At 42.1% G+C, this 24123-nt stretch overlaps 1 protein-coding gene across 2 annotated transcripts; it reads left to right on the top strand.

The window, feature by feature from the left end:
- Positions 1 to 244: 244 nt before the first annotated feature.
- On the top strand, positions 245 to 23021 carry LOC125022973 (poly(ADP-ribose) glycohydrolase). 2 transcript variants are annotated; one of them, XM_047609993.1, is made up of 18 exons: positions 245 to 275; positions 707 to 834; positions 941 to 1023; positions 1128 to 1870; positions 2364 to 2486; positions 2733 to 2819; positions 3096 to 3170; positions 8553 to 8645; positions 9568 to 9722; positions 11615 to 11694; positions 11789 to 11849; positions 12431 to 12506; positions 13615 to 13762; positions 17335 to 17413; positions 18751 to 18859; positions 20732 to 20837; positions 21851 to 21979; positions 22141 to 23021. In XM_047609993.1, the coding sequence occupies exons 2-18, from the start codon at positions 719 to 721 to the stop codon at positions 22272 to 22274; spliced, it is 2397 nt and encodes a 798-aa protein (XP_047465949.1). In that variant the 5' UTR covers positions 245 to 275; positions 707 to 718; the 3' UTR covers positions 22275 to 23021. The 2 variants fall into 2 exon arrangements, with proteins under 2 accessions (XP_047465949.1, XP_047465950.1); XM_047609994.1 differs by having other exon boundaries at positions 252 to 264.
- Positions 23022 to 24123: the final 1102 nt, after the last annotated feature.

The following is a 24123-nucleotide window of genomic DNA, read 5'->3' as shown; positions in this document are numbered from 1 at the left end:
ACTGCAACCTCCAGAATATTATTGCCCCCCATAAATAATACTCAAAAAAAAGCGAACTGGACTTGAGTTTTGAGAAAACGTTTCGCCACTCATCCGTCTTCTCAAAACTCAACAAGTTTTCGCTTTTTTGCAAACGCCGTTTGGATAAACCACGACCTGGACCACCGAGAACCTTCGCCCCACTAATAGTGAAAATGATTTCCCAAGATATCGCGTTACTTCAGTAGCTCCTACGTCACTCGCATGCGGAAGTATTTTGGCAAGGTACAGAAAAGGTACAGAAAAAACAATGTAGCATTTCGTCCGTTTACTCTATAAAGTACGACTGTGCGTTTCTAATAACGACAAAAAAACAACAACACAACCTATCATTGTGTAATTCGAAACTCTCTCTCTGTTGGAAACGTATCACTTTACAAAATATCAGCTCAAGTGTGTTCTGAACTGGGTCTTTTTACAGCCCGGTGTAGCATGTATGCTATCCAATAAGCTACGGCTGAGTGGGTTACTTGGAAGCCTCATAGTTAATCAACCTGTCGTTTGACACCGTATGACTACAATTTACACTCAAAACGCGGAATCATATTTAACACAAACATTTTAGCAAGCGCTTATTAGTTAAATAACGTTACAAGGCATTAAGTCACTGGTAATTATGTTCACAACTAAAGCACTATTGGCACTATTGTGTGCTTTCTCTGCATAGGTTGTGTCATGTATGGCTTCGTACTACATTTTAAGATTTGCACGCTTTCTGGAAAAAGGACTGCCTAAGATTCAAGTCTGGACAAAAGCCAATAACGCCTCATTCGTGGTGTCACCTCAAGTTGTATTGTGAGTTAATTTAAGCTTTGTTTTAATGTTTAAATTGTACCTCTGCTGTACATTGTATGGACGTGTCTCATGTGTTGTTGTTTTCTTTCTTCCTTTATTTTCGTAGAATGACAGCACTGACAGACTTTGAACCTTTAGCGAAGAGACTAAGGGTTGAAACCAGTGAAACACCAGCGTCTTCTGTCAGAGGTAATCTGGTTCCATAATATTTCAACGACAGAGTCTAAAACAAGCAAGTTGTTTTTATTTTTCCGCCTTAATTTGGATATGCTCTTTTTTTTAAATTTCTTTAGGTTCATCCAAACAGAGTGCTGGTGATTGTATCTTAGACCAAGAAAGCAGAGAAGACGAAACAAAGACAAACATGGAGGCACAGCCAAAGACCGGAGAAGGTGGTTTGCGAGGTGTAAAGACAAAAGGTTCCCTTCAAAGAATTGGACCCAAGCAGCAGCAGAAGTTCAGAAACACTCTTGACCGGTGGTTGGTCAAACCCTCAAGAAGCACAATTACACCCGAAGCGTGCCAAACCCCGGAGGATGCCGACATGAGCGATGATGGAGACGTTCAAAGCACCTCGGCTCAGTCCTCAGACCGCACAAACGTTGAGAAATCGTACGTCTCTGACACGGATGAAGAAACTCAACCCTTGACGCCACAGTTCCAGGATCAAGACCAGGATCAACACCTTCGTGACTCACCAGTTTCCAAGGATCGTGCAAGGAGTGGCTTTATGCGGACACAGACCAACAACGACGATGGATTTGAAAAGCAGGAAATGGGAGCGAGCTCAGAGGGCTCTGCCAAACACAGCAACAAAATAACAGACTTTTTTCCGGGGGCATCATCACCTGGTTTACCTGTGAGACGGAGCAAGGCAAGGAGATCTCCAGAGGAACCAGATGCAGACGAGGAAACTACTTCTGCTGATGTGACATGGCTGGGATCGCCAATAAGCGAGCTGAAGAGGATGCCACAGTGTGGTGGGCGACTTCCTCCGCTGAAGGATGTTCTTGGCCAACACACTGTGATGATAAGGGTTCGAACACTTCTTTATTTCTTCGTTGCGCAGATCACAGCACAGATTCATATTCAGACTGCAGGTCATAGTTTTGTATAGATTACAGTAATATCATGTTTCTGTGGTGTCGTTTAGGTCAAATTCATTTGCAGTTTTAAGAGATTTAGAGACCTTTATTTATTTGTGTTTAATTTCATGAGTTGTTGTTCTGAAGAAGACTTGATTATAATATTGCGTTACATTTTCAGTATGTCATTAGGGTTGGTACATGTGTGTTTCCTTTACTTCCTGTGCAGAATAATTTTCATGGCTTTGAATGGAGACATTCTCTTTTTATGCATTGGGAAAGCAACATGTTGTCACACTTCCATGTATTCTGCAAATTAGGTTTCAAGTTCCGGACAGATGTATATTTTGTGGACTTTTTAGGACTGTGTGGTTTGCACACAGGTGTTACATGTTGTAATGCCGTGTTTTGTTTATTCTTTTTCCTTTTCATTCCCACTGACAGACGGACCTCCTTCGCAGTGGGGAAGTTCCTGTTCCGTATCCTACCAAGTTTTGGGATGCCTGGGATGATGCGCACGTTAAGATGCCATGTTCTAGCCACAACTTGTTTCCTGTAGAAGATGAGGTAAAGGTTTAAATATCAATATCAAAAGTATAATAAATTACTTACTTGTTCGGTATGGAAACTGAAATCATATATAAAAATGTTAATGATGCTTTTTTTTTTTTTACATTAGTTCTGTCATATTTAATTTGATATCACTGTGGCATGTCAAAAGATGCAGGTTATTGTATTTATTAATCTAGCCTGGGTTTATAATTTTAAACAGTAACCAGAGTTATATGTAATTTCTTTTTCTTGCTTCCAAAGGAAACACAAGAACGGACGAATAAGAGCAGGTGGGAGCTGATCAAGGAAACCTTAAACAATACATTAACAAGTCCACTGGATTTGAAGGCAAGTTTCACGTCTCTAAACACTCAGCTTTGAAAAATAATTTGACATAGCTGATTAGAAACCTGTTTATAAATCTACTAGAAAAAGGGACAGCAACTAATTTTCACTTTTTACTAGATGTTGTTACCAGACTACGCCATAAGATGGCGTCATGACCCCAGAAATTGAGAGTGTGTTGTTTCAATACACATAGATAGTAATTGTGCTTCAAGGGTTGACTTAAATTAATTTTACCGGTTCCTTTTATATGTTTATACATATGTTTTGTTGTTACAGAATGCAATATTGAAATACAACGCCTCAAACGCCAAGAAATGGGACTTCACATCGCTACATTTGTACTGCACTAAGGTAAAATACATATCTATTTATGTGTTTTCTGATTACAGTTTGTGAATCCAGCTGATCCCATGTAAAAAAAATAACACTTTGGATATCACTGAATAAACATAAATTAGCTTGAGACTAATGCCGTTCATGACATTTAATGTAGCCACTTTAGCTCTTATCGTGATGGGCCTGTTATTGTCTTTGAGTGACTGGGTTAGTTATCAAGTACAATTTTTAGTTTACTTGTTTGAGCTATGAAGAGAATACAAGGTAATTTCAAGGAATTCACACAGTTCTTAATGCCATTGCAAATATATGGCTAAATGTAAGAATTACCTAGATAAAATTTGCTTACAGCTTCTTTTAATTTCTCCACTTTTAAAGGTGTTTTAAAGGTGTTTTTTTCTCGTCTCTAAATAATTTCCTCTGCAGGCCGAGCCTAAAAATAAACCAGAGTTGTATCATGATGACAAGAGCTCTGCTGGTTCATCGGCCGTTGCTCAGGGTTGTCAGTGTCTGTGGCCATCCATCATCCGTTGTCTTAATGCGTTCTGCGTCATCCTGTGTAGAGAATCAGAGAGGGCCGTACTACTGTCTGGCTCATGACGGGGATGGGAGTATCCTATCTGGAGAGGCGGCTGGGTGACATTGATATAAACTATAGGATTTATTTTCCTTATGGCGAGGCGAGTCTTCCAGATTACATCGGCACATGTACATGCAAGGCCTTTAGCGTGAGTGTCAGAATACTGGATGCGTTTCTGTCAATTTGCAGAAGAACAGTAATGGATTTCACAAGGGGTGGAGAACGTTACACTTTACCGGTCTGAGGAAGGGTGGGGGCAAGGAGAAATAATTTAATCCTTAGGCAAAAGGTCACATTTATTAACTTGTCAGAAATGAAAATGGCTGACATTACATTCCAGGGAATGGTTTACTCCAGAATTACACTGGTGAATCAATAGCGTGCCATATGTATGTCATCATTTATGGTACGAAAAACTCTATTAGACAAAATATCAGCATGTTGAGAGGATTTAAAAGGTTACGTTTTGGATTTGCAGTGCACCTCAGCACGGAGCAACATTATTATTTTTTTTCTGTCACTCTTGAAAATGTGTGGATCAGCCACAAGATTAAAACCACTGACAGCTGAAGTAACTAGCATTGCCCATCTTGTGGCAGTGCAGTGTTCTGCTGGGAAACTCTCGGAAACTTGCCATTCGTGTGGATGTTTAGAAGACGTGTACCAACCACCCCATAGCAATGACACTCCTCGATGGCAGCAGTCCTCCCCAGCAGGATGCAGTCGCAAAAAACACCCCCAAAACGGTTTAGGAACAACTAAAAAAAACACTAAGAACAACACTCCAAATCCACTAGATCCCAAACTGATCACGTATCAGTGGGGATGACGTACAGAGAAGGTGGTTTATATTAAAACAGAGTTACATTTGCAGTGTCGTGCCATATAAACGGTAGACGTTTGATCAAAAGTGGTATAATTGGGTGTCACATCAAACTTGCCGGTGGCTTTTTATCACCATATAAATATCACTGTTGCTCACGCCAAATGGATTCGCTTTATTTATGCGCTATGTTGTCGGCGAGTTGACACCCTTGAACATTTATTGCTGCTTACAGAATTTACTCCGACCTCTCCTCTGTCCAGAAACCTGCGTCTTAACAACCTAATATGCAGAAGAGAGGAAGGAGCCGGTGAGAATTGCAGACTCACCTGCTGCATATGTTTCCATTTTCCCTGTAAAATATAAAAATGTAAACAATGCAACGTAATGTGCACATTTGTCGCTGTGACCATCTGTAGCAGCGTGATTCTGAGCATCACAGAAAAGCAGACGTGCATGTCTCGGAGTGACGGGCCAGGCACCTTAATTGAATATTCATCTCTGGACGTGTACCTTATGAATAACTGAATAGCTGTTGACGGACAGCGGCGGTTTAGTTCGTGTCCTATTCACCCGCCTAACGCGTGCTGTATTTACAGTTATGAGCGCGCGCGCATCTTTTATTTTTACGTGGTCACATGTTCACCGACTCACTTTACTGCTTCAGTCCGCGGCGATTAGGAAACGGGACATTGCGAGGCGTTAAATCTGTATGGGAGCTCCGGTTTCTCCGCTGCCAGCGGCCCCCCCCGGCGTCTCACTTGATTGGTTTGTCAGTTTGGTGTGATGTACAGACCCGTATCAAGTCGTACACGGAAGTTAGTTGAGCTGATTTGATGCACCGTCTTCTGCTGATTTAAGGAGCTCGGCTTACACTACCTCAGCTATATCTGCCGCCCCCCCCACCACCCTCCACCCTCCACCCTCCTACCCTGTCAACCGCCTCCATTTATTACGCCCATAGGAGCAGTTTATGATGTCAGCCAGGTCATTACTTACAACAGTGTTTAGTCAGGCTTCCTTTGCCATAATATAAATGTCCGGGGGCTAAATCACCAGTCAAGGCTCCTTGTCCTGGGAACACACTGTCCTTTCTATTTCAAACACTTTTGATGCCATTTGCATCTTTTCCAGGAACTGTTTAATCAGTTGGCGTGGCCGCACAGCCTTGATGAAATTGTCCCGTGATTGATCCTTCTGACATTTCGTAGCCAGTATATGGGTGTAAATATGGGTCGTATATGACATCTGTTTACCATAAGATTCATACGTGCTGTGGAGTCACGGATGGTTTATAATAATAATAATAATATAAAGCCGTATCTGTCCTGTTGCATTCCCTTCGAACCTCCGGAGACCCTGCGTCCTCGTATGGGGACGTTAAGTTTTAGGTTTGCGGCAGCTTCTTACAGTGGGGGAAATAAGTATTTGATCCCCTGCTGAATTTGTAAGTTTGCCCACTTCCATAGAAATGATCAGACTCTGGTTTTTATGGTTGTTTACTGGTTATGGGTATAGACAGAATATCAGTCGAAAATGCATAAAAAACACACAATCTAAAAGTTATAAATTGTTATGTATTTTATTAAGGGAAATAAGTATTTGATCCCCAACAATTCACTTAGAATTCAGGCTCCTACAGATTGGCTGGTGCGCATGTGGCACACAACTGTGCATCAGTCAACTTATTACCAATACTCCTGATCTTAACTCGTCATGTATATAAAGCACACCTGCTCTAAGAATCAGTTTCTTACATTCCAACTTCTACAGCACCATGGGCAAGACCAAAGAGCTGTCAAAAGATGTCAGGGACAAGATTGTAGACCTGCACAAGGCTGGTATAGGTTACAAAACCATCAGCAAAAGGCTTGGTGAGAAGGTGACAACTATTGGTGCCATTATTCGCAAGTGGAAGACCCATAAAAGGACCATCAACTGTCCTCGGTCTGGAGCTCCCCGCAAAATCTCGCCTCATGGAGTGAGGATGATGATGAGAAAGGTGAGGGAGCAGCCTAAAACAACACGGCAGGAGCTTGTTAATGATCTGGAAGCAGTTGGGACGTCCGTCACCAAGAAAACAGTTGGCAACACACTGCGCCGTTATGGATTGAACTCTTGCCGTGCCCGCAAGGTCCCCCTGCTCAAGAAGGCACATGTACAGGCCCGCCTTAAGTTTGCCAGTGAACATCTAAATGACTCAGAGAAGGCTTGGGAGAAAGTGCTGTGGTCTGACGAAACCAAAGTTGAGCTATTTGGCATTAACTCGACCCCCGTGTTTGGAGGATGAAAAAACGTGAGTATGACCCAAAGAACACCATACCCACGGTTAAGCATGGAGGTGGAAACATCATGTTTTGGGGCTGTTTTTCAGCAAAGGGTACAGGGCAACTTCACCGCATTATGGGGCCAATGAATGCAGCCATGTACTGTAACATCTTGGACAAAAACCTTCTTTCCTCAGCAAGAACACTGAAGATGCCTCGTGGGTGGGTTTTCCAACATGACAATGACCCAAAACATACTGCCAGGACAACAAAGGAGTGGCTCAAGAAAAAGCATATTAAGGTCATGGAGTGGCCTAGTCAGTCTCCAGACCTTAACCCGATCGAAAACCTGTGGAGGGAGCTGAAGCTCCGAGTTTCCAAGAGGCAGCCAAGAAACTTGAAGGATTTAGAGACTGTCTGTAAAGATGAATGGGCCAAAATCCCTCCTGCGCTGTGTGCAAAACCTGGTGACCAACTACAAGAAACGTCTCATCGCTGTGCTTGCCAACAAAGGTTTCTCTACAAAGTACTGACTTGTGTTGTGCTTGGGGATCAAATACTTATTTCCCTTAATAAAATACATAACAATTTATAACTTTTAGATTGTGTGTTTTTTATGCATTTTCGACTGATATTCTGTCTATACCCATAACCAGTAAACAACCATAAAAACCAGAGTCTGATCATTTCTATGGAAGTGGGCAAACTTACAAATTCAGCAGGGGATCAAATACTTATTTCCCCCACTGTATTTCGCTTCATTTAAAGTTTTATTCTTGTGACTACATACTAGTAATAGCGGCCACGTAACAAAAGCGGATAAGGTACAAAACCTCAGTTTTACAGCTGAAACTTTTTCATTCATGCTTGTTAACTTTTCTAGTTTAAAATGACTCAAATCCTATGAATAGTAACGAGCTATAACTTTGCTAATTAGCAAGTGCTTGATTGAGGACGTGGGGACTTCCATTATTTGCAGCTCTGCTTTTGCACAGACATGAGAATTAAAAGTTTTATATTTTATCACGTATTATAATATTGATACGATATGTATATGAATAATATTATATAAAATATTCCCCACATGAGGACATACATTTTTCCAAAAACTACTTCCTGTTCAAAGACGACGCTTTTCTTCTTCTTAGGTCCCACTAATCCCAGATAAAGAGAAATTAAAAACGCAAACCAAACAAAAGCTCAGGTCTCAGAGGTTAATGCTCAACAGCCAGTTATCTGTATCTGCATTAGGGGTGGGAAAAAATATCGATATGTCAATATGTCGCCACCTCCTCCACCACCACTTTTTCTCTACAAGTGCAATAAATTGGAAATCGATCATTTGGATTATTATGGTTTTTTGACTCAATTTGTCCAATGGATTATCACTGTCATCTGATGTACAAATATATAATGTGCATTTTAAGCTGTATTGAAAATCTCTCAGTGAACTATGTAGAATGTTGCAATACATCACAATAATGTATCGCGTCGTGACTCAAGTATTGTGCTACGTATCGCCCCTGATCTGCATACACATTATTGCAGGTTGTTTAGCCCTTTGACAGCTGTATTTGTTTCTCCGTAAGATTGAACATTTTTATAAGTATCAGAGCCGTAAATCTCCTCTGTCCGTCCTGAACTAATCAACCCGAACTGCTAATAATATCACAGCTGAATTTTGTGGCAAAACAACAAACATAAACAGATCTCATGCTCTCTCCAAGGTCCTGGAGCCTGATGCTGCCGAACATCTGTTTGACTCCTTGCTGCCAGACATGGTGCAATTAGCGCTGAGCGCATCTGAGCTCTGCACCAAGGTAACACCCATCACTAACCAACGGATACCGACTCACTGGTCCGCGTCGTGGTAGATGTTCTGCAGCAGGTTGATCCCAAAGGTCACAACGTGACAAATAATCTTGTAGCGAACACGGTGGGGTCAAGGCACGTAGCTATTGATGGTCATTTGTCAGATGTTTTATAGTCTGTGTGGTCATCTGGTTCTTCAGCATGTAGATAAGTGTTAGCAGCTGGTCATAGGCGGCCGTTCATCTGGCCCAGCACGCCATCATCAAATTTTAATATTTACATCTGTGTGTTTATTTTATTTCTAGCTTGATTAATTTACCACTGAAATTGGCTCACGCAAGTAATAGATTGTGATAGATTCATGAGTGTTTCTGGCCATTGTAAATGCCTCCAAAATGAAACATCCCTTCTACACATACAACATTTTGTTCTGTGTCGCATAATAAGAGTTATAAGAGTTTAGTTTGATTGCCTGCAATCATCGGTTGCTTTCAAATAGACTAGAATAATGTCTGTTTTAATGGAAAGAAATTAGCGGAAAATGCTATTTGTGTTCAAAGCTGTGCTCAGTGTTTGAGGTGGAGAGAGCTGGAGAGCACGTCGATGCTCTCTTCTTCCTATAAATGGTAAATTTAAGTGTATTTGTGACGCAGCCAAAGTAATTTTCCATCTTTGCTGTTTTAATCAAACTCTCCACATTGTCATTACATCATTGCCTTTACAGATGCAATGTTTATTTATAAACCAATGACCCGTTATTGGGGCAACGGCTCACACGCGTGAGCACAAACGGACCATGATTGTAATTATCACGACTGATTCAAGAAGCTCAGAGTGCCGTTAAACGATACTTCAATCTCTGGTTTGCTAAATTGACACAAACAAATGGTTTTGACCTTCCGCGGCTTTACCTCCGTTCACCCCCTCCAGCCGATACCGCTCCTCAAGGGAGGCATGAACCACTCCATCACCATGTCCCAGGAGCAGGTGGCATGTCTGCTCGCCAACGCCTTCTTCTGCACCTTCCCCCGACGGAACTCCAGGAGGAGCGAGTACGCCAACTACCCGGCCATCAACTTTTTCAGGTAACGTGGGGATGTGGTTGTAAATTACACAGCGGTGGCAACTAGCTTCAATTCCATGAGGGGGCACTACTGTATGTGCTTTCCTCTCTTATCATTACATCTTCTGGCTGGACTTAAAGCTTCCAACATCTATGCCGTGGATGAGTTGTCTTGATCCTCCTCTACTCGCCAGAAAAAGCCGTTTATTTGCAGTGTCATCGTATAAAATACTGACCACGGTTGATGCATGGTGTCTCCACAAAGCATGCAAGTATTATGTTTATTAAGAAAATGGTAAAAAAGGTGCATTTTTGTTTTTATATATTTAGTTCTCTGCAACGGGAGACTTGAGATTTTTATTTTTTCAAGGAAAAGGCTCATGTTTGTACGTTTGAAAAATAGTACTTTTACGGTTTTGGTGATTGTGATGCATCTTTCTGATCATCTTTTTCTCTGAATAAATAAATAAATACCTTTGTTAATGTGTAGTTTGAACCAAAACCCGTCCCTTCCTTTAAAACAACGGAGGACATTGTCTGGATGGTGTAATGTAAAAATCAGTTTGCAGACCACCGCTCAGTCACGCCGCCCCCCTCCGTATCTGTTGGCATCGCATCGTAATTACCTAAATGGAGGAGGAAATTAGATTAACATTGACTCAGATGGCTGCTTTTGACGATACAGAACAACGCCACCGGCTATTTCTCAGAAGGCAGTGAAAGAGTTTAGCATCAGAATTTCATTCATCTAAAGCTTTGGTTTTAATTTGGGAGCCCGTCCTGCAGCCGGTGTGATGTGAGCCTATGTGCCAGCTATTAAATTCTTTGGAGCCTTTTTTTTTTCTCATTGTGAATGAAGGAGGTCTGTTAAATGCTCCCAGGAAGCTAAACTTAAAATATATGGTTGATGTTTTATCTAAATGCAAACGGCTTGTTTTAACATCCTTTCAGCCTTTATTATTTTACTTAACACTTTTTCTGAGTTGCGTCACTGCACATCTGTAGGAGGCACGGTGCTCTTATATAATGCTCGTATTAATTCTCTAAGTCCATCGGGATTGCATTTTGTTACTAAAAGGCTGCCCTCACCAGTGGCTAGCTTATGTCAAAGAAATTTTCCCCCGAGGACTACAAGAGGCATGATTGTTTCTAGGGGCCACGCTGACAAAGAAAAAAGAAAAATGGATGCTGGAGTTGACTTCGATGAATGAGTTTCTCAGCCCCTGAAGGGCTCTCAGTGCATCGAGCTTTTGTCGTTATTTCATTCCCTTCACATGGAATTTTTTTCCTCTTTTTATTGTGGCGCGTGAGGCGGGCTGTGGGGAAGATGGTGGGCTTAATGCTCAAAGTGCATTCAGTCCCATCCACCGACGCACCTCGCTGCGAGCAGCTTTCTGCGTGAATATGTGCGTATATTGTTCTCGGGGGGTTTGACCTTTTGCCTCGCGAGGACTCCGTCGGTTAAAAGGGACTTAGGGGTTCTTAATGTTTCCTCAAAGAGGGAGCCCTGTTTCCCCTCTCGCTTCCTTTTTTTTTTTTTTTTTTTTTTTGTGCGAGTGCTGTGAAGTGGCACATGAGTGTTGCTCCGTGATGGCAAGCCTGGGGCAAATCAGCCGTCGTGGCAGGGAAGGAGCTCCTACATAATCGCCTAGTGACTGAAAAGGAAGCTGAGTGAGAGATGAACTAATTCATATCAAAAGTTAAAGCTTGACTGAACTCACATGGCTAAAGTGGACTGGTTATAGAGAGTCGGTTTTCCTGGTCCTGGCTGTAGTGTCTTGAGTGTCAAAGTGTTTGACTGGGATGCCATGTACGAAGCTTATTTTAAAAAGTAACAATTTTATAAAGAAGAGCAAATATATCATCATTTTATTGTTTTTTTAAATGAAATCCTCCCTTTCTCTTTGCTTGCAGGTTATTTGAGGGGTCTTCTTCAAAGAAGATTGAGAAGCTGAAAACCCTGATGTGCTATTTTAAAAGTGTCACTGAGCAAAGTAGGTGATCAGATTAGATTTTTATTGAAAACATAGTGATTGTGTTGTTGTTAAGTAAAGATAAAGAGCAGACATTTACCTTTTTGTCTTTCAGTACCTACTGGACTTGTGACATTCACTCGAAGGCGTTTGGATAAACCACCAAATTGGAAAAGGTGCTTCAATTTATTACACAACAGTCAATAAATACATCGATCAGGCATAACATTGTGACCACTAAAAGGAGAAGCAAATAACGTCGAGCATCTTGAGACAATTCAGTGTGCTCTATGAAACGTTTGGACCTGGCATTTGCGTGGATGTTACATAGATGTGTAGCACCCACCTAGACCAGACCAGGCGCCCCCACCCCAAAAAGCAATGACACTCCTTGGTGGCTTCAGCCTAACGCAGACACACACACAGAAACACTTTAGGAACAACTAAAAAAAACATGAAAAAAAACACAAGGTGTTGACCTGGCCCCCAATGATCCACAGAGACCCCTCCCCTCAACCCATAGGGCCGAACCCCCCCCCCCCCCCCCCATTGTGTTACCAGACTCCACGGGACACCCTCAGAAGGTCCATGTTCATTCTCTGATTAGTCACAACTGTTGGAGGCACAAGGGAGACCTACACAATATTAGGAAGGTGGTCATAATGTTATGCCTGATCGGTATATATACATAATTTTAGTAGAAGAGGGATAGTATTGCTTCTTTTTATCAAAATGTCCTGAAATCTTTGTGTTGCAGCTCGCAGACTCTGCTGAAGAAGCTCCACATAACTTGTGAAGGGACCATTGAGGATGATGGTTATGGGATGCTTCAGGTACGACATCATTACACACCAATTATATCATAATTAAGAGAAACTTTACGTACTCGTGCTTTGCGCCTGAGAGATGGTCCTTCTTGTGCTCGGTATCCGTCCTCCTCCTCCTCCCCCCATGTTGTGCTCACATCATTCTGGAGTCTTCCACCCAGAATGCTTACTGCTGCTGAAAAGGCCTTTGAAGCACACGTCAGAGGGACTGTGCGCTGGGACTGGGGTCGAGGCCTCTGAGCCTCCCCCTGCTCTCCGCGTCGGCCCCCGCTTCCTGTGCACTGTCAGGACGGCCCGCTCTGGCTTTCACCTTTTGTTTGCCTCCAGTTGCCACGGACTGACAGCTGATGTGCACACATGACCAGCTCCGGGGTTCGCGTTGCAGCTCGGATTGATGGACGCCCTGCTGGGGGTGGGGGTGGGGGCGGGCGGCGGCGAGGTGCTGACAGCTTGTCAAAGCCGACTTTGGAGGCTGGCTCGCTGTCCCAGAGTTGAGTGACCAGTTTTGGGGGGAGATCTGCTCTCTCTCAGGCTGCTGCTCACCTCATCTTTGCGGCTTCTTGCCGGGGTTGTGATGGGTTCAGCCTGGGTTTGTCCATTGGCCAATGAGCAATAACTGTCAATCCTGAAATTACCAGGTTATTTATTCCACTTGGCTGCTTTCTGGATAAAACAATTGTCACGTCTGAGCTGAAACAATGAGGTGTGTATTTTCCTTTGAATCATAAAGAGGCTGAAATAATAAAAAAAAAAAAAATAGAATTCATTGGGCACTTTGCTATGACTGGAGGAGGATGTTTACTTTGGACTGCAGGACCACTCTCTTGATTTGATAGTTGCTACTGGCAGCCCCGCTCTTAAGTGCCGCTCCCGGGGGGCGCTCATTTTGGCATGGGGGGGACAGATGCCTGAGTAATGCCAGCACCTTAGGCCTCGTTCCCAATCAGCTTGTCAGGGATTCTGTCACAAATGGGATAAAAAGGGCAGAGACTGTTTCGTGAGGTGTTTGATAAATTCTTTTGTTTTATGGGAATATGTCCATATCTGAGACTAAAGTCGAGAGCTTGGTTCGGGTTCCATGATGTTTCCCTTATGATCTCTTGATTTTTTGCAGGTGGATTTTGCCAATCAGTTCGTGGGAGGAGGCGTCACCAGTTCTGGTCTCGTTCAAGAGGAAATCCGTTTCCTCATTAACCCCGAGCTAATAGTTTCTCGCCTCTTCACCGAAGCCCTGGATCATAACGAGTGTCTGATCATCACAGGTTAGTTATGACAAACTCTCCCTCACCTTGTGAATTTTCCCACTAAAGAAATCCTGCTGCTCAATTATTCAGGATTCAAATCCGCTAATCCTGATCAGTTTGATCAGGTTTATTTGTTTGTCCTACTGAAGAAACATTACATGCATTTCCAGTCTCACACACGCAGCGTGAAGCACCACTTCAATTTACCCCATTCTGACTCAGCAAGAGGCTGAAGTGTTGTTTGGAGCAATTGCTCTGTTTTCTGTATCTGTCCTTGTCACGTTTTTTATTTTTGATTGGCTGCAAAGAGTCAAGTCTGTATTTGGGGACAAGGCCGTCCTGATTGCGCCGTTGGGTGTTTCTTGTTGAGTAATCCCCATGACGATAATTCACAATTGAGTGTTTGCACCAAACAAGGCTGGGACCAGCCAGGAGACCCAGTAACAAGACCTAGACTAAAGGAGAGTCAGCAGGAGGCTGATGGCACCTGTTTTTTCTTTTTTTTTGTCCTTTTCTTTCTGTCTGTTTGTCTAGACTGTTGTAGGAGCTTGATTGTGTCTGATGAAGACAACCAGAGCTCCCCTAAAAGGCAGATTTAAATCATTCTGCAATAGTAAAACAAATGAAATCATTATGTGAAAGTTACAGCTATTGAGCCCACAGATAGAACATATAATAAACTTTAGCTGTTTTACTCAGTTGACAACAACTCAAATCCTATTTTTTGGCCTGTTTTTATAGTTTTTATGCTTAATTAATGGTGAAATCGCTTTTCATTACAAAATTATCCAAAATATGAGTGACATTAACCTGGTGACCCGAGGCTGTGTAAATACATTTCATAACGTGCCTCCCAGTGGCACAGAAAGTACACTGATCTGCCATAACAAAGATTTCAGGACATTTTGGTAGAAAGAACTAATGCTGTCCCTATTAAAATTATATTTATATATACCGATCAGGCATAACATTATGACCACCTTCCTAATATTGTGTAGGTCTCCCTTGTGTTTCATAAACAGTTGTGACTCATTAGAGAATTGACTCGAAGGTGTCCTGTGGTGGATGTTGTTAGAAGTGGGCTTTAGGTCCTATGGGTTGAGGGGAGGGGCTACTGTGGACCAGTCTTGTTCCAGTGCATCCCACAGATACTTCGGTTCAAGACAGAGTGAATTTGGAGACCAGGTCAACACCTTTCACTGATCTTCAAGTTTTTTTTTTCAGTCTTCCTACAGTATTTTTGTGTGTGTGACTGTGTCAGGCTGCATCCTGATGCTGGGGATGGCTGCTGCCATCAAGGAGTGTCATTATTATGGGGAGGGGGTATCTGGTCTAGGTGGGTACTACATGTCTAAGTAACATCCCCACGAATGAATACCAGGTCCAACAGAACAATGATTTGTCACAATATGGTCAATTTAATTTACTTCTCCTGTCAGTGGTTATAATGTTGTGGCTGATCTGTGTATCTGACGATATGTTTTAAAGACATATGTTAAACTGAAGTCCTTCTATTTCTATTCTAGATATCAGAAATGTACATATATCTATTAAATAAATATTCATTAGTATCAATTGTCCTATAACAGATGAACGGCTTTAGCATTGCACAACAAGTGAGTCCTTGGTACGAAGCGAAGGCACCAGAGACGCCATCTTCCCGGCGATGCCTCAGCATTAAGAGCTTCTCTCTTTGGCAGAGTCACCTTCAGATGTCTTGCTGGACGTCTCTGTCTCTCTCTTGCTCCTCCACTTAGGCCACTTAACTTTATTACTGGGGCCCAGAATTAATTATAGCTGGAAGACCTGCCCAAGACCTGCTCCGCTAATGGACTCTTCCATTCCATCATCTTTATTAAACCCCGCCTGTATCGCTCGCCCCTCCCTCCCCGCCCCCCAGCCCCTGTTGTAAAAGTCCAAGCTTTAGCTGTATTGTGGTTCCTGCGGTAAATCACACCCCACCCCTCCGTGATATGTTTTGGCATACAGTATGGGAAGCTAATGGATTTTACCCCTGCACTGAAATTTACAAAAGTGCCCAGGCCTAATTGAATTTTCCTTGATTGCTAGATATCTGGCTGCCATTGGAGCGGTCAAAGGTATAAATAGCATCAAGGGGAAGTCCTATGATTCAGTGATTGCTGCAGTGACCAGAAAATACTGCTTGCAGGCTGTAAGCAGAGGAGCTGCAACATGGCGGCATGGGGACATTTGATCTAGACTGTGATTATTACTTTTGACCAGAAGCATTTCTTTGTATATTTTCCCTTTTTTTTCTTTTTATCTTAAGATTAGCTCACATGCAGACCTTGAAAATAATACAGTAGTAAAACTTCTTCCCTTGTCCAGTTTTGCCTTGACACGGCAATGAGATACGCTCGTGACCTTTCAGGGTCTGGTCCACCACCAGTACGAGACGCATTGTTTTGACGTATTTACACATGAATGGAACAACCTTCAGGACATTGTGAATTATACCTGCTGATACAGACGGACACACCTTTCCCCGGGCCCAGATTGATCCGCTTCCCCACTACCAATGATTCTTAAATGACAAACGGGCTGCATAGAAATCAAAAGCATAATTAATTTTGTTCCTGGAGAATGTTGCTTTCAAATGCAAAAAATGTTTGATCTTAAGAGTTTGGTATTTATGGAGGACCAGTAAAGGGCAGATGTTTGCATAGTTAACACAAGGTCCGCTAGTGTGACAGTATCACAGTTCACACGTTTTTATCTATTTTATCGATTTTTATTATCATTTCAACGCTGATAATAGAATTTGTCCAATATTAAATACTGCTAGTAGCATCAGATGTGTAATGTAAGAACAAATATTCATTTATTTGTGACTTTTGTGCAGGTTTGATGTGTTTTTTCTTGTTCTTCTCGTCCCTTTTTCTCATCTATTTTCTTTTAATGTCTTCCTGGTGAAGTAGAGTAGCTCCTTCAGCGTCTTATTCAGGCACTTATTGTGCTTATTACCTAAAACAATTAAAGGGTGGCTGGTGATTAGTGAAATATCTGTCGAGTGGAGTGCACTCTGGAGACCCCCGCCCCTCCCCCTCCCTCCTCCCTTCCTGCTGTGTGGACCTCCTAATACCCGCTGACCAAGGTTCCACCACTAATCACTTGGTTTATTCATTCTGCAGCGTGAAGCATCTCTGCGAGTGCTCTCGACAGCCAGGTACTAATGAGCGCTAATGAAGGGGTAGTTAATTTGTCGCCGGCTCATTTGTTTGACTGTGCCGTTGCCTGTCCCGAAGTGTTCCCCTGTGGGGCCGGCGGCCAGTTCGCTGCTGCTGCTCACACTGCTTCGAGGGGTGGGGTAATAATTTGACCTTCCTCGAGCCAAGAGGCGGCTGCTACTGTTTTAGATCTGGTCACGCTCCCTGAAAGGTGTCATGTGTCTGACCCGTGTTTAGATAATTAATTGTAATTGTATTAAACTCGAGGTTCAGTCATATCGGAATTTTTTATCTCATTGTTTTTTGCTTTGAAGTTGAAACAGAATTTATGTGCATATTAACCTGCCTTTCAGTTTCTGAGATTTCTATTAGCGTCTGACTGAGGTGAATGTCTGTTTTTAGGAACGCAGCAGTACAGTAAGTACACAGGGTATTCGCAGACCTACCAGTGGAGCGGCAGCCACCAGGACACGACTCCGAGGTATTTATTACATGCTTTAACATATTTAATTAACTCCTTCATCACTCCCACTCAGTTGAGTCAGAACGGTGCGCCGCCGCCGCCTTGGGCTGATTGAATAATTGTGCCACTCTAACAGTTTGACGGATCGCCGTGGCTCTTTAGCATAGCCATTCATGGTCCCAGAGGATGAATCGTGCAGAGTTTGAAGATCCATTAAATTCTAATGATTACCTGACATTTCATCACGTCATATTTCTTTATTTGTCAAGCACGTCGATTTATTAATTACTAATTAATGGTAAACATTAAACTTCGGCGTGTTAGCATGTAATTGTAGTTAGACAGAGCTCAGAGCTGCTAGTGTGACTATAAACTGCAGCTTGTCACTAGCTGCATTTTCATTACAGTTTTTTGCAAAATAAAATTGATATTTCCGAAATTTTGATGAAGTACGTGTTTCCATTGAAAGGTGTTTCGCGAATGAGCTGTGACTCTCATAAAGTCTGGTCACACGATATCCCATTATTCTCTTAAATTCTCACGAGACTTCACTTTGTGAAAAATAGACTTCAACTGATCATCTCCAGTGACAACGCTGACGCACCCTAGTGAATGCAAAACCTCGTGAGAGTGTAAAAGTGTTTTAGCTTTAGATATTTGAGAGGTTTTTCCAAATGTAGGCGTTTCCATTATGATATTATTTTATTGCAATATTTGGGTTTTGCACACTTCTAGGGGTAATGGAAACACAGCAACTGTTCACTAAGGCAGTGAATTACAGATGGAAGTGCTTTCATAGTTTCCACTGTCAGATTTATTTATATTTATATTTTTAATCCATTTGATGCTATGCTATGCTATGGTATGCTATGCTAGCTTTGCGATGCTGTTCTCTTCTGTTCTGTTCTGTGCTGTGCTATTCTACGCTATTCTATGCTATGCTATGATATGCTTCTGTGTTTTTTTTCTATTCTAGATTAGAGATTAGATTAGAGTCTTTATTGTCATTGCGCGGTAGCATATAACAACATACATTGCACAACAAAACTGAGGTACAGCTCTCCCGTCAGTGCAAAAGATAAATATTCAATAAATAACTACACTAGACAAGGCATGTACAACAAACAAACTAAAAAGGAAACTATATACAAATTAGAATGTAAACAGGACTGTCTAATATTGCACTTGTTTGGGGAAAAGGAAAAAACTTATTGCACAGTCATTATTTTCATGAAAGTGAAACGTTGTGGCTCAAATGACACGATTGTGTCAGCTGTTTTTGTTCAGCATCTCTATTTTCTTCTATCCTACTCTACTTTCTCTCAGGTTTTATGTGTTTTACTCCTGTTTTCCAGGGATGGCTGGCAGAGAAGATGCACTGAGATTGTGGCCATCGATGCTCTGCAGTTCAGGAGCTTTCTTGAACAGTTTCACCCTGAGAGGATCAACCGAGAGCTGAACAAGGTTTTCTTTTACTCTGTGCTTCTTACTTGCTTTCTTTAGTTGTTTCTCAAGTCTTTATCTGTTAAGAGAAGATGAGAACTGAGTTGCGTGTTTTGCTCTCGTTCTTGACATCGGTTCAGATCATTTTTTAACGTGTTGTTATGGTTAGTTTGCACATATTTAATGATTTCAGTGTCAGTCCATTTGGTTGCTAATGGATGTCAGCTGATATGATGTTGACACGTGTTTACTCTTCTCAGAGTAAATATATGTGGTATTATTAAGTGTCATGCGTGTAATATGTCCTGATAAATTGTTGTATTTGCAGAAAATAAGCATAATCATATTCATTATTCTGTCCATTAGGCACAGACTGAATTTAATGAACATAATTGACCTTAGGGCAATAAATCACAGTTATTACATTTGCATTATAATATATAAATATATATATTGTTAAACTGGGGTGTTTCACTATGTGTGTTCTTCCCGGATTAGCCATGTCTATTTGTAATAGAAAATCAAGATGTTGATGTTGTCAAGTCTGCTGTCAGAAAGCACGGAGGTGTTTGACAGTTCTGACAAGGGTGTGAGGGATGCACGGACATGAAGATCAATCCTTGTTTTCGAATATTGTTCAGCTAACTGTCACATCTGCCCTTTCACAGGGAAGAATTTATGACTGGTCAGAGAGGGGATGGGCACCTACAATTCATTCTCACTATCCTCTTCATTTCCAGTGTGAAAATTAATGTCCAGAGCCCCCTTCGGATCTTTCATTTCACATGTCCTGCTCTTAGAAATTATTTCCAGTGGGACTTAAAGTGGTAGACTTTAAGAAATCAGCCCTGGTGGATTTGATGCTGTAGTTAATGTGATTTAAAACAAAAAGAAATGCAAACTAGTGTTATTTTAATGCAGAAGTCGGTTATTTAATTTGCCTTATTCCATCATCCTATGACCAACCATGATCAGATTTACAAAAAAAACTGTCTGATTAAGGTGGAGGTTGTTCAGTGCACCGCCTGCAGCTCTTCATCTAACAGCTCAATGTTTTTCTCTTAAAAAAAAAGACAAAAATCACTTGTTTTTGCATAAAGGGCAGAGACGTTGTGAATGCCGTTACCATTTCATAATAAAAGTCTTGTTTTAAATGGTGCAGCTGTAGGAAATGTCCAGCTTGCATTAGCAGCCATTGTTGAACCAACTAGTTATCATAAAACATCAGTTTATAAGACATAAAACATTTATTTATCCCATGTATGGGTATATATACCTTGTCATAGTAGTGCAGAATTAGGCACAAAACATATATATATACAAAAACCATGAAAGACGATATCAAATTTGAGAACAATGTGTAAAATATACAAGAATATAACAGCAGTCTGACAGTCGGTATATACAGGGTGGGCTAGGAATTAAAGAAATGTTTAAAAAAAATGTAGATATTAAATGTGGACAGTGAGGCAGTTAGTCATCACTCATATGCCTTCATATCCAGATATCTGCTTATAACAATTGCATTAGCAATCTAAGTTACCTAAGTTGGTGATTAACAGCCATTAATTTAAATGAATAAATATTTGGTATTATGGAGGGAAATATGCTGTATATGGTATTGCAATCCTTATGTGTTTATCCACTGATTGATGTAAAATGCAGTTACTACGTCGTGTTCCTCACTCTTGTTCTTCAGGCTTGGTTTTTATGTCAGATGTGACACTTGTCAAACCTGATTCAAGGTTTATGTTCCAGATGAGAAATATTCTTCTTATTATTTGAACGGTCTGCTTGACTTAACAACAAATGTTTTACAGTGTAATCATCTCCTGTTATGAATCTCAGTTATGTTTTCTTTATTTTTTTTATTTTGTCTTTACCTTTACCTAGGCGTACTGTGGCTTCGCTCGCCCGGAGGAACCAAGTCAAAACCTCGCAGCCGTGGCAACGGGGAACTGGGGCTGTGGCGTTTTTGGAGGTGACACGCGCCTCAAAGGTGAGCGGTGACGTCAGTAGATCTGTGCGAGGGGTGAAAGGCGCTCGGATCATCATGGCTGTTCTCTCGGCAGCCTAATTGGACTCTTATATCGGGGATATAACGGAATAAATTTCTGATTGAAAGGCTCCAGCAGATCAGCGTGGGCACCCATTTATCTTCCGGGGGAATCCGTTCATTTACTTAAGGTCTATTCGTCGCCTTCCTCCTATCGATCAAACGACAAAGTTAATATGTTTCATTAATAGTGAAATTGATCGCCTGCTCGGCTCCATCAATCTGTTACAGTTCTCCGTCCGTGTCTTGTATCACTGTCACTGAGGAGGGAGGTTTTTCCCCGTAGTGGCTCTGCTTCTCGCTTTCTGTCTGCTTGTGCTTACAAGCCATATATCCGCTCACATTTAATAGTTTGCTATATTAAGGTTTCTCCATAGGCACAATCACCTACTGTCTAGTTAATGACGTGCCTCCAGGGAAGAGCTTCGTAATTCTGTTTCTTTTTCCCCTCCTCGGTTTACTTTCTGTGGCCTTACATAGCTGCCTGATTTTAATTGCCAGACCCTTTTTTTTTTTTTATGTGAAGGAAGTGGTCGAAACAGCACGGGGGGGACAGAAACTGCTGAAATGTAGGGATATTCAGCTTAGCCCCTTTCTGAAAGTGTTGATTCAGTTTTGCTCATTAACTCGGCGATGTTTCAACCTCCGTTAATCAGCAGACATGTTTCCAGTCTCTTAAAATATTCACAGCTCTCCGGGGCCAGACCTGGCCCTGCCTCTGCAACTAATCCAGAGTTCTCAGCGGGGGTGAGACCTATTCCCCCGATTACTTACCTTTTACTGTACAGGCTGCGCGTTTGCCACTCAGTTTGAAAGGAGGACGCTGCCGGATTACCTCTCGGACGTCGATTTAATCCGAGAAAGAGAGAACGAGAATATGTTGATTCGTTCTTTCCACGTTGTGCGACTTGAAACTTGTTTGAGGGATTTAACGCAGCCCTTCTGTCCCCTCAAAGCTCTGCTCCAGATGCTGGCAGCTGCCGAGGCGGGCCGAGACGTAGCCTATTTCACTTTTGGTGACAAGCAGCTCATGACAGATGTCCACAAAATGCACTCTTTCCTGACAAGGAAGAAAGTCACTGTCGGTAAGGCGAGCGGCTGTGAGGCCTTTTCTTCATGTGCTTTCTCTGTTCACGTTTTAATCTTTATTTTTTGGCAAATTATGCAGCGCTATTAAACGGTCGTATCATATTGGTGCACCATGTTGACTCTACGTTATGCACGGCCTTCCTTGTCTTCGTCACAGGGGAGGTGTATGATCTCCTGGGGCTTTACTACAGCTCGGTGTGCAAGAGCTGCCTCGGCCGGCGCCCTGACGTCAGCCTCTACTCCTTCATCTACCAGCAGGTCAGCTCCTCCCTGGCGCCCGGTGTCTCCTAGCAGGGGTTCGGCCAGACAACACGCACCCACTGACTGCCATTAAGGTCAAGTGGCTCATGAGTCACCCTTTGCCTCATCCCTGGGAATCGGAACACTTAACCAATTAAAAGATTCGGACTTTATAATCATTATTATTATTTTTATTTGGTAGAAGATAGACCTAATGTGGTGTTGACCACATGCTGCAAATGAAAAATCTAGCATACAAATCCTCAAAAGCATCTGAAGTGTGTGGTGGCACTGCAGACCAGCCCTGTGTTCATTTGTGCCAGAGCCGGTAACGCGGCAGTAGATTGAGCTCCAGTGTGACGCGGGTTGTGATTTTAATGGTGAAGCAAAGGTTGCCATCCATCTTCCCAGTGTGTCATGTTGCCTTCTTTTTTTTTTTTTTACACCCACACATATCCAGCCTAATTGAATTGGCTGTCAGAAATCAAGTTAAAGGAAAAGAATAACAAGAATGGTGTTTGGAAAAGCTTGGAGCAGTCCCAGGAAAGTGGTTTGATTTAAAGAGCAGCCCGCCTCTCGGAGAAATAATCTCCGCATTTATTCGGTTACGTTTGTCGACTGAGGACGCTTGTTCTTTTCTCAATGTGATTGCACTGACCTTTATTCGCTTCGTTTATGTATTTTACAAGATGCTGATGTAAAATTCCATTTTTTTTTAATGGCTAAACTAGTGAGAAAAGGACATTTTCTGAGGTTTTGTTTTTCAGTGATTCCAAATAAAATCTGTTTTAATGAGAATCCGGTATTCAGATTTGTAATATCAAATTATTGTGCGGCACCCGGTTTCAGTGGAGCCACAAACGCCAGTCACACATCTCTGAGCAATCAGAACGATGGCTTCTCGTCTCGTGAACAACGTCCCATGGACTGTGCAGCCTTGCCACTTATCTTTCCCGGGCGCTGCCGCCTCACCCCTTCCCTCACAGTTTAATAAGGTCACACCTTTTCTATAAACTGTACATGACACCTCATTAAGTAGTCGGGCAGTGAGGGTCCAGTGTGAATAGTCTAAAAGCTTTTTTTTTTTTGGGCTTCAAGAAGGCAGACAATCCTCCGAGGTTAGATCTTAGATTAGGTTTTATACATTGTTAGGTAATAATGGCTTCACAAAGATTTTAGCAAATGGAAACTGTTGTGTTTCTGATGTTTTTCTCTTTTTGTTGTTGTCTACTTCTATGAGCTGTCATGTGTCAGTTTCCAGATTAACCAGTCGGCAGAACGTTATTGACTTCAGGTTTTTTGGGGGCGTGGGCGTCTCTGTCTGCCCTCGTGGAATCAGGACCTGGCGTAAGGGGGGGGTCTCACTTTGTAGCTTGCTGAGTTCAATAAAAAAGCCTTTGGTGGCATCTCTCTCCCAAAGGGATCCACCGCAGACACGCGGGGGGTTTGCTTCTGTACTGATCCCTCTGCTGTGAGCATCATGTGTGTTTCTGACCTTTAGGCTACCATCTGTCATCGCGTCAAGACCGTGCGCGGTGTTTAGTCTTTCTAAACACAATCACTGCAATGCACTGTTAAGCAGAGCGGTGACTGCAGATCTAATGACAGGACTGGATCAGTACCTTGTTTAGTTTCTGTGCATTCTGGTTGTCACTCGCTAACTTTGATCTAAACCACTGAATGTATATAAATGTGGAGGAATCCTGAAAAGCCATTTTTAATGTCAGTCAGAATCATAATCTTCATTGTCATTATACTAAAAGTATAAAACTTGTATAAAAATTGTAAAGAAAGCCATCCCGTGCAGAGATTTAAAAGAAGAGAATTGCTAATAAATAGACCGGTGTAAATGTGTACTGGTAATTTATAAATGTATAAATATGTGTGGATACATTTAGAG

This window comes from Mugil cephalus, chromosome 16, assembly GCF_022458985.1.
Source record: "Mugil cephalus isolate CIBA_MC_2020 chromosome 16, CIBA_Mcephalus_1.1, whole genome shotgun sequence".
NCBI classification, from domain to species: Eukaryota; Metazoa; Chordata; class Actinopteri; order Mugiliformes; family Mugilidae; genus Mugil; species Mugil cephalus.
Note: the sequence above shows the minus strand (reverse complement) of the source record. Positions and strands in the feature narration are given on the sequence as shown.

Excerpts from the sequence above, each read along its gene's own strand:
- LOC125022973 (XM_047609993.1), top strand. The coding sequence starts at position 719 with ATGGCTTCGTACTACATTTTAAGATTTGCACGCTTTCTGGAAAAAGGA. Across the intron at positions 835-940 it reads GTGTCACCTCAAGTTGTATT|AATGACAGCACTGACAGACT; the intron begins GTGAGTTAATTT and ends TTATTTTCGTAG. Across the intron at positions 3,171-8,552 it reads TACATTTGTACTGCACTAAG|GTCCTGGAGCCTGATGCTGC; the intron begins GTAAAATACATA and ends GCTCTCTCCAAG.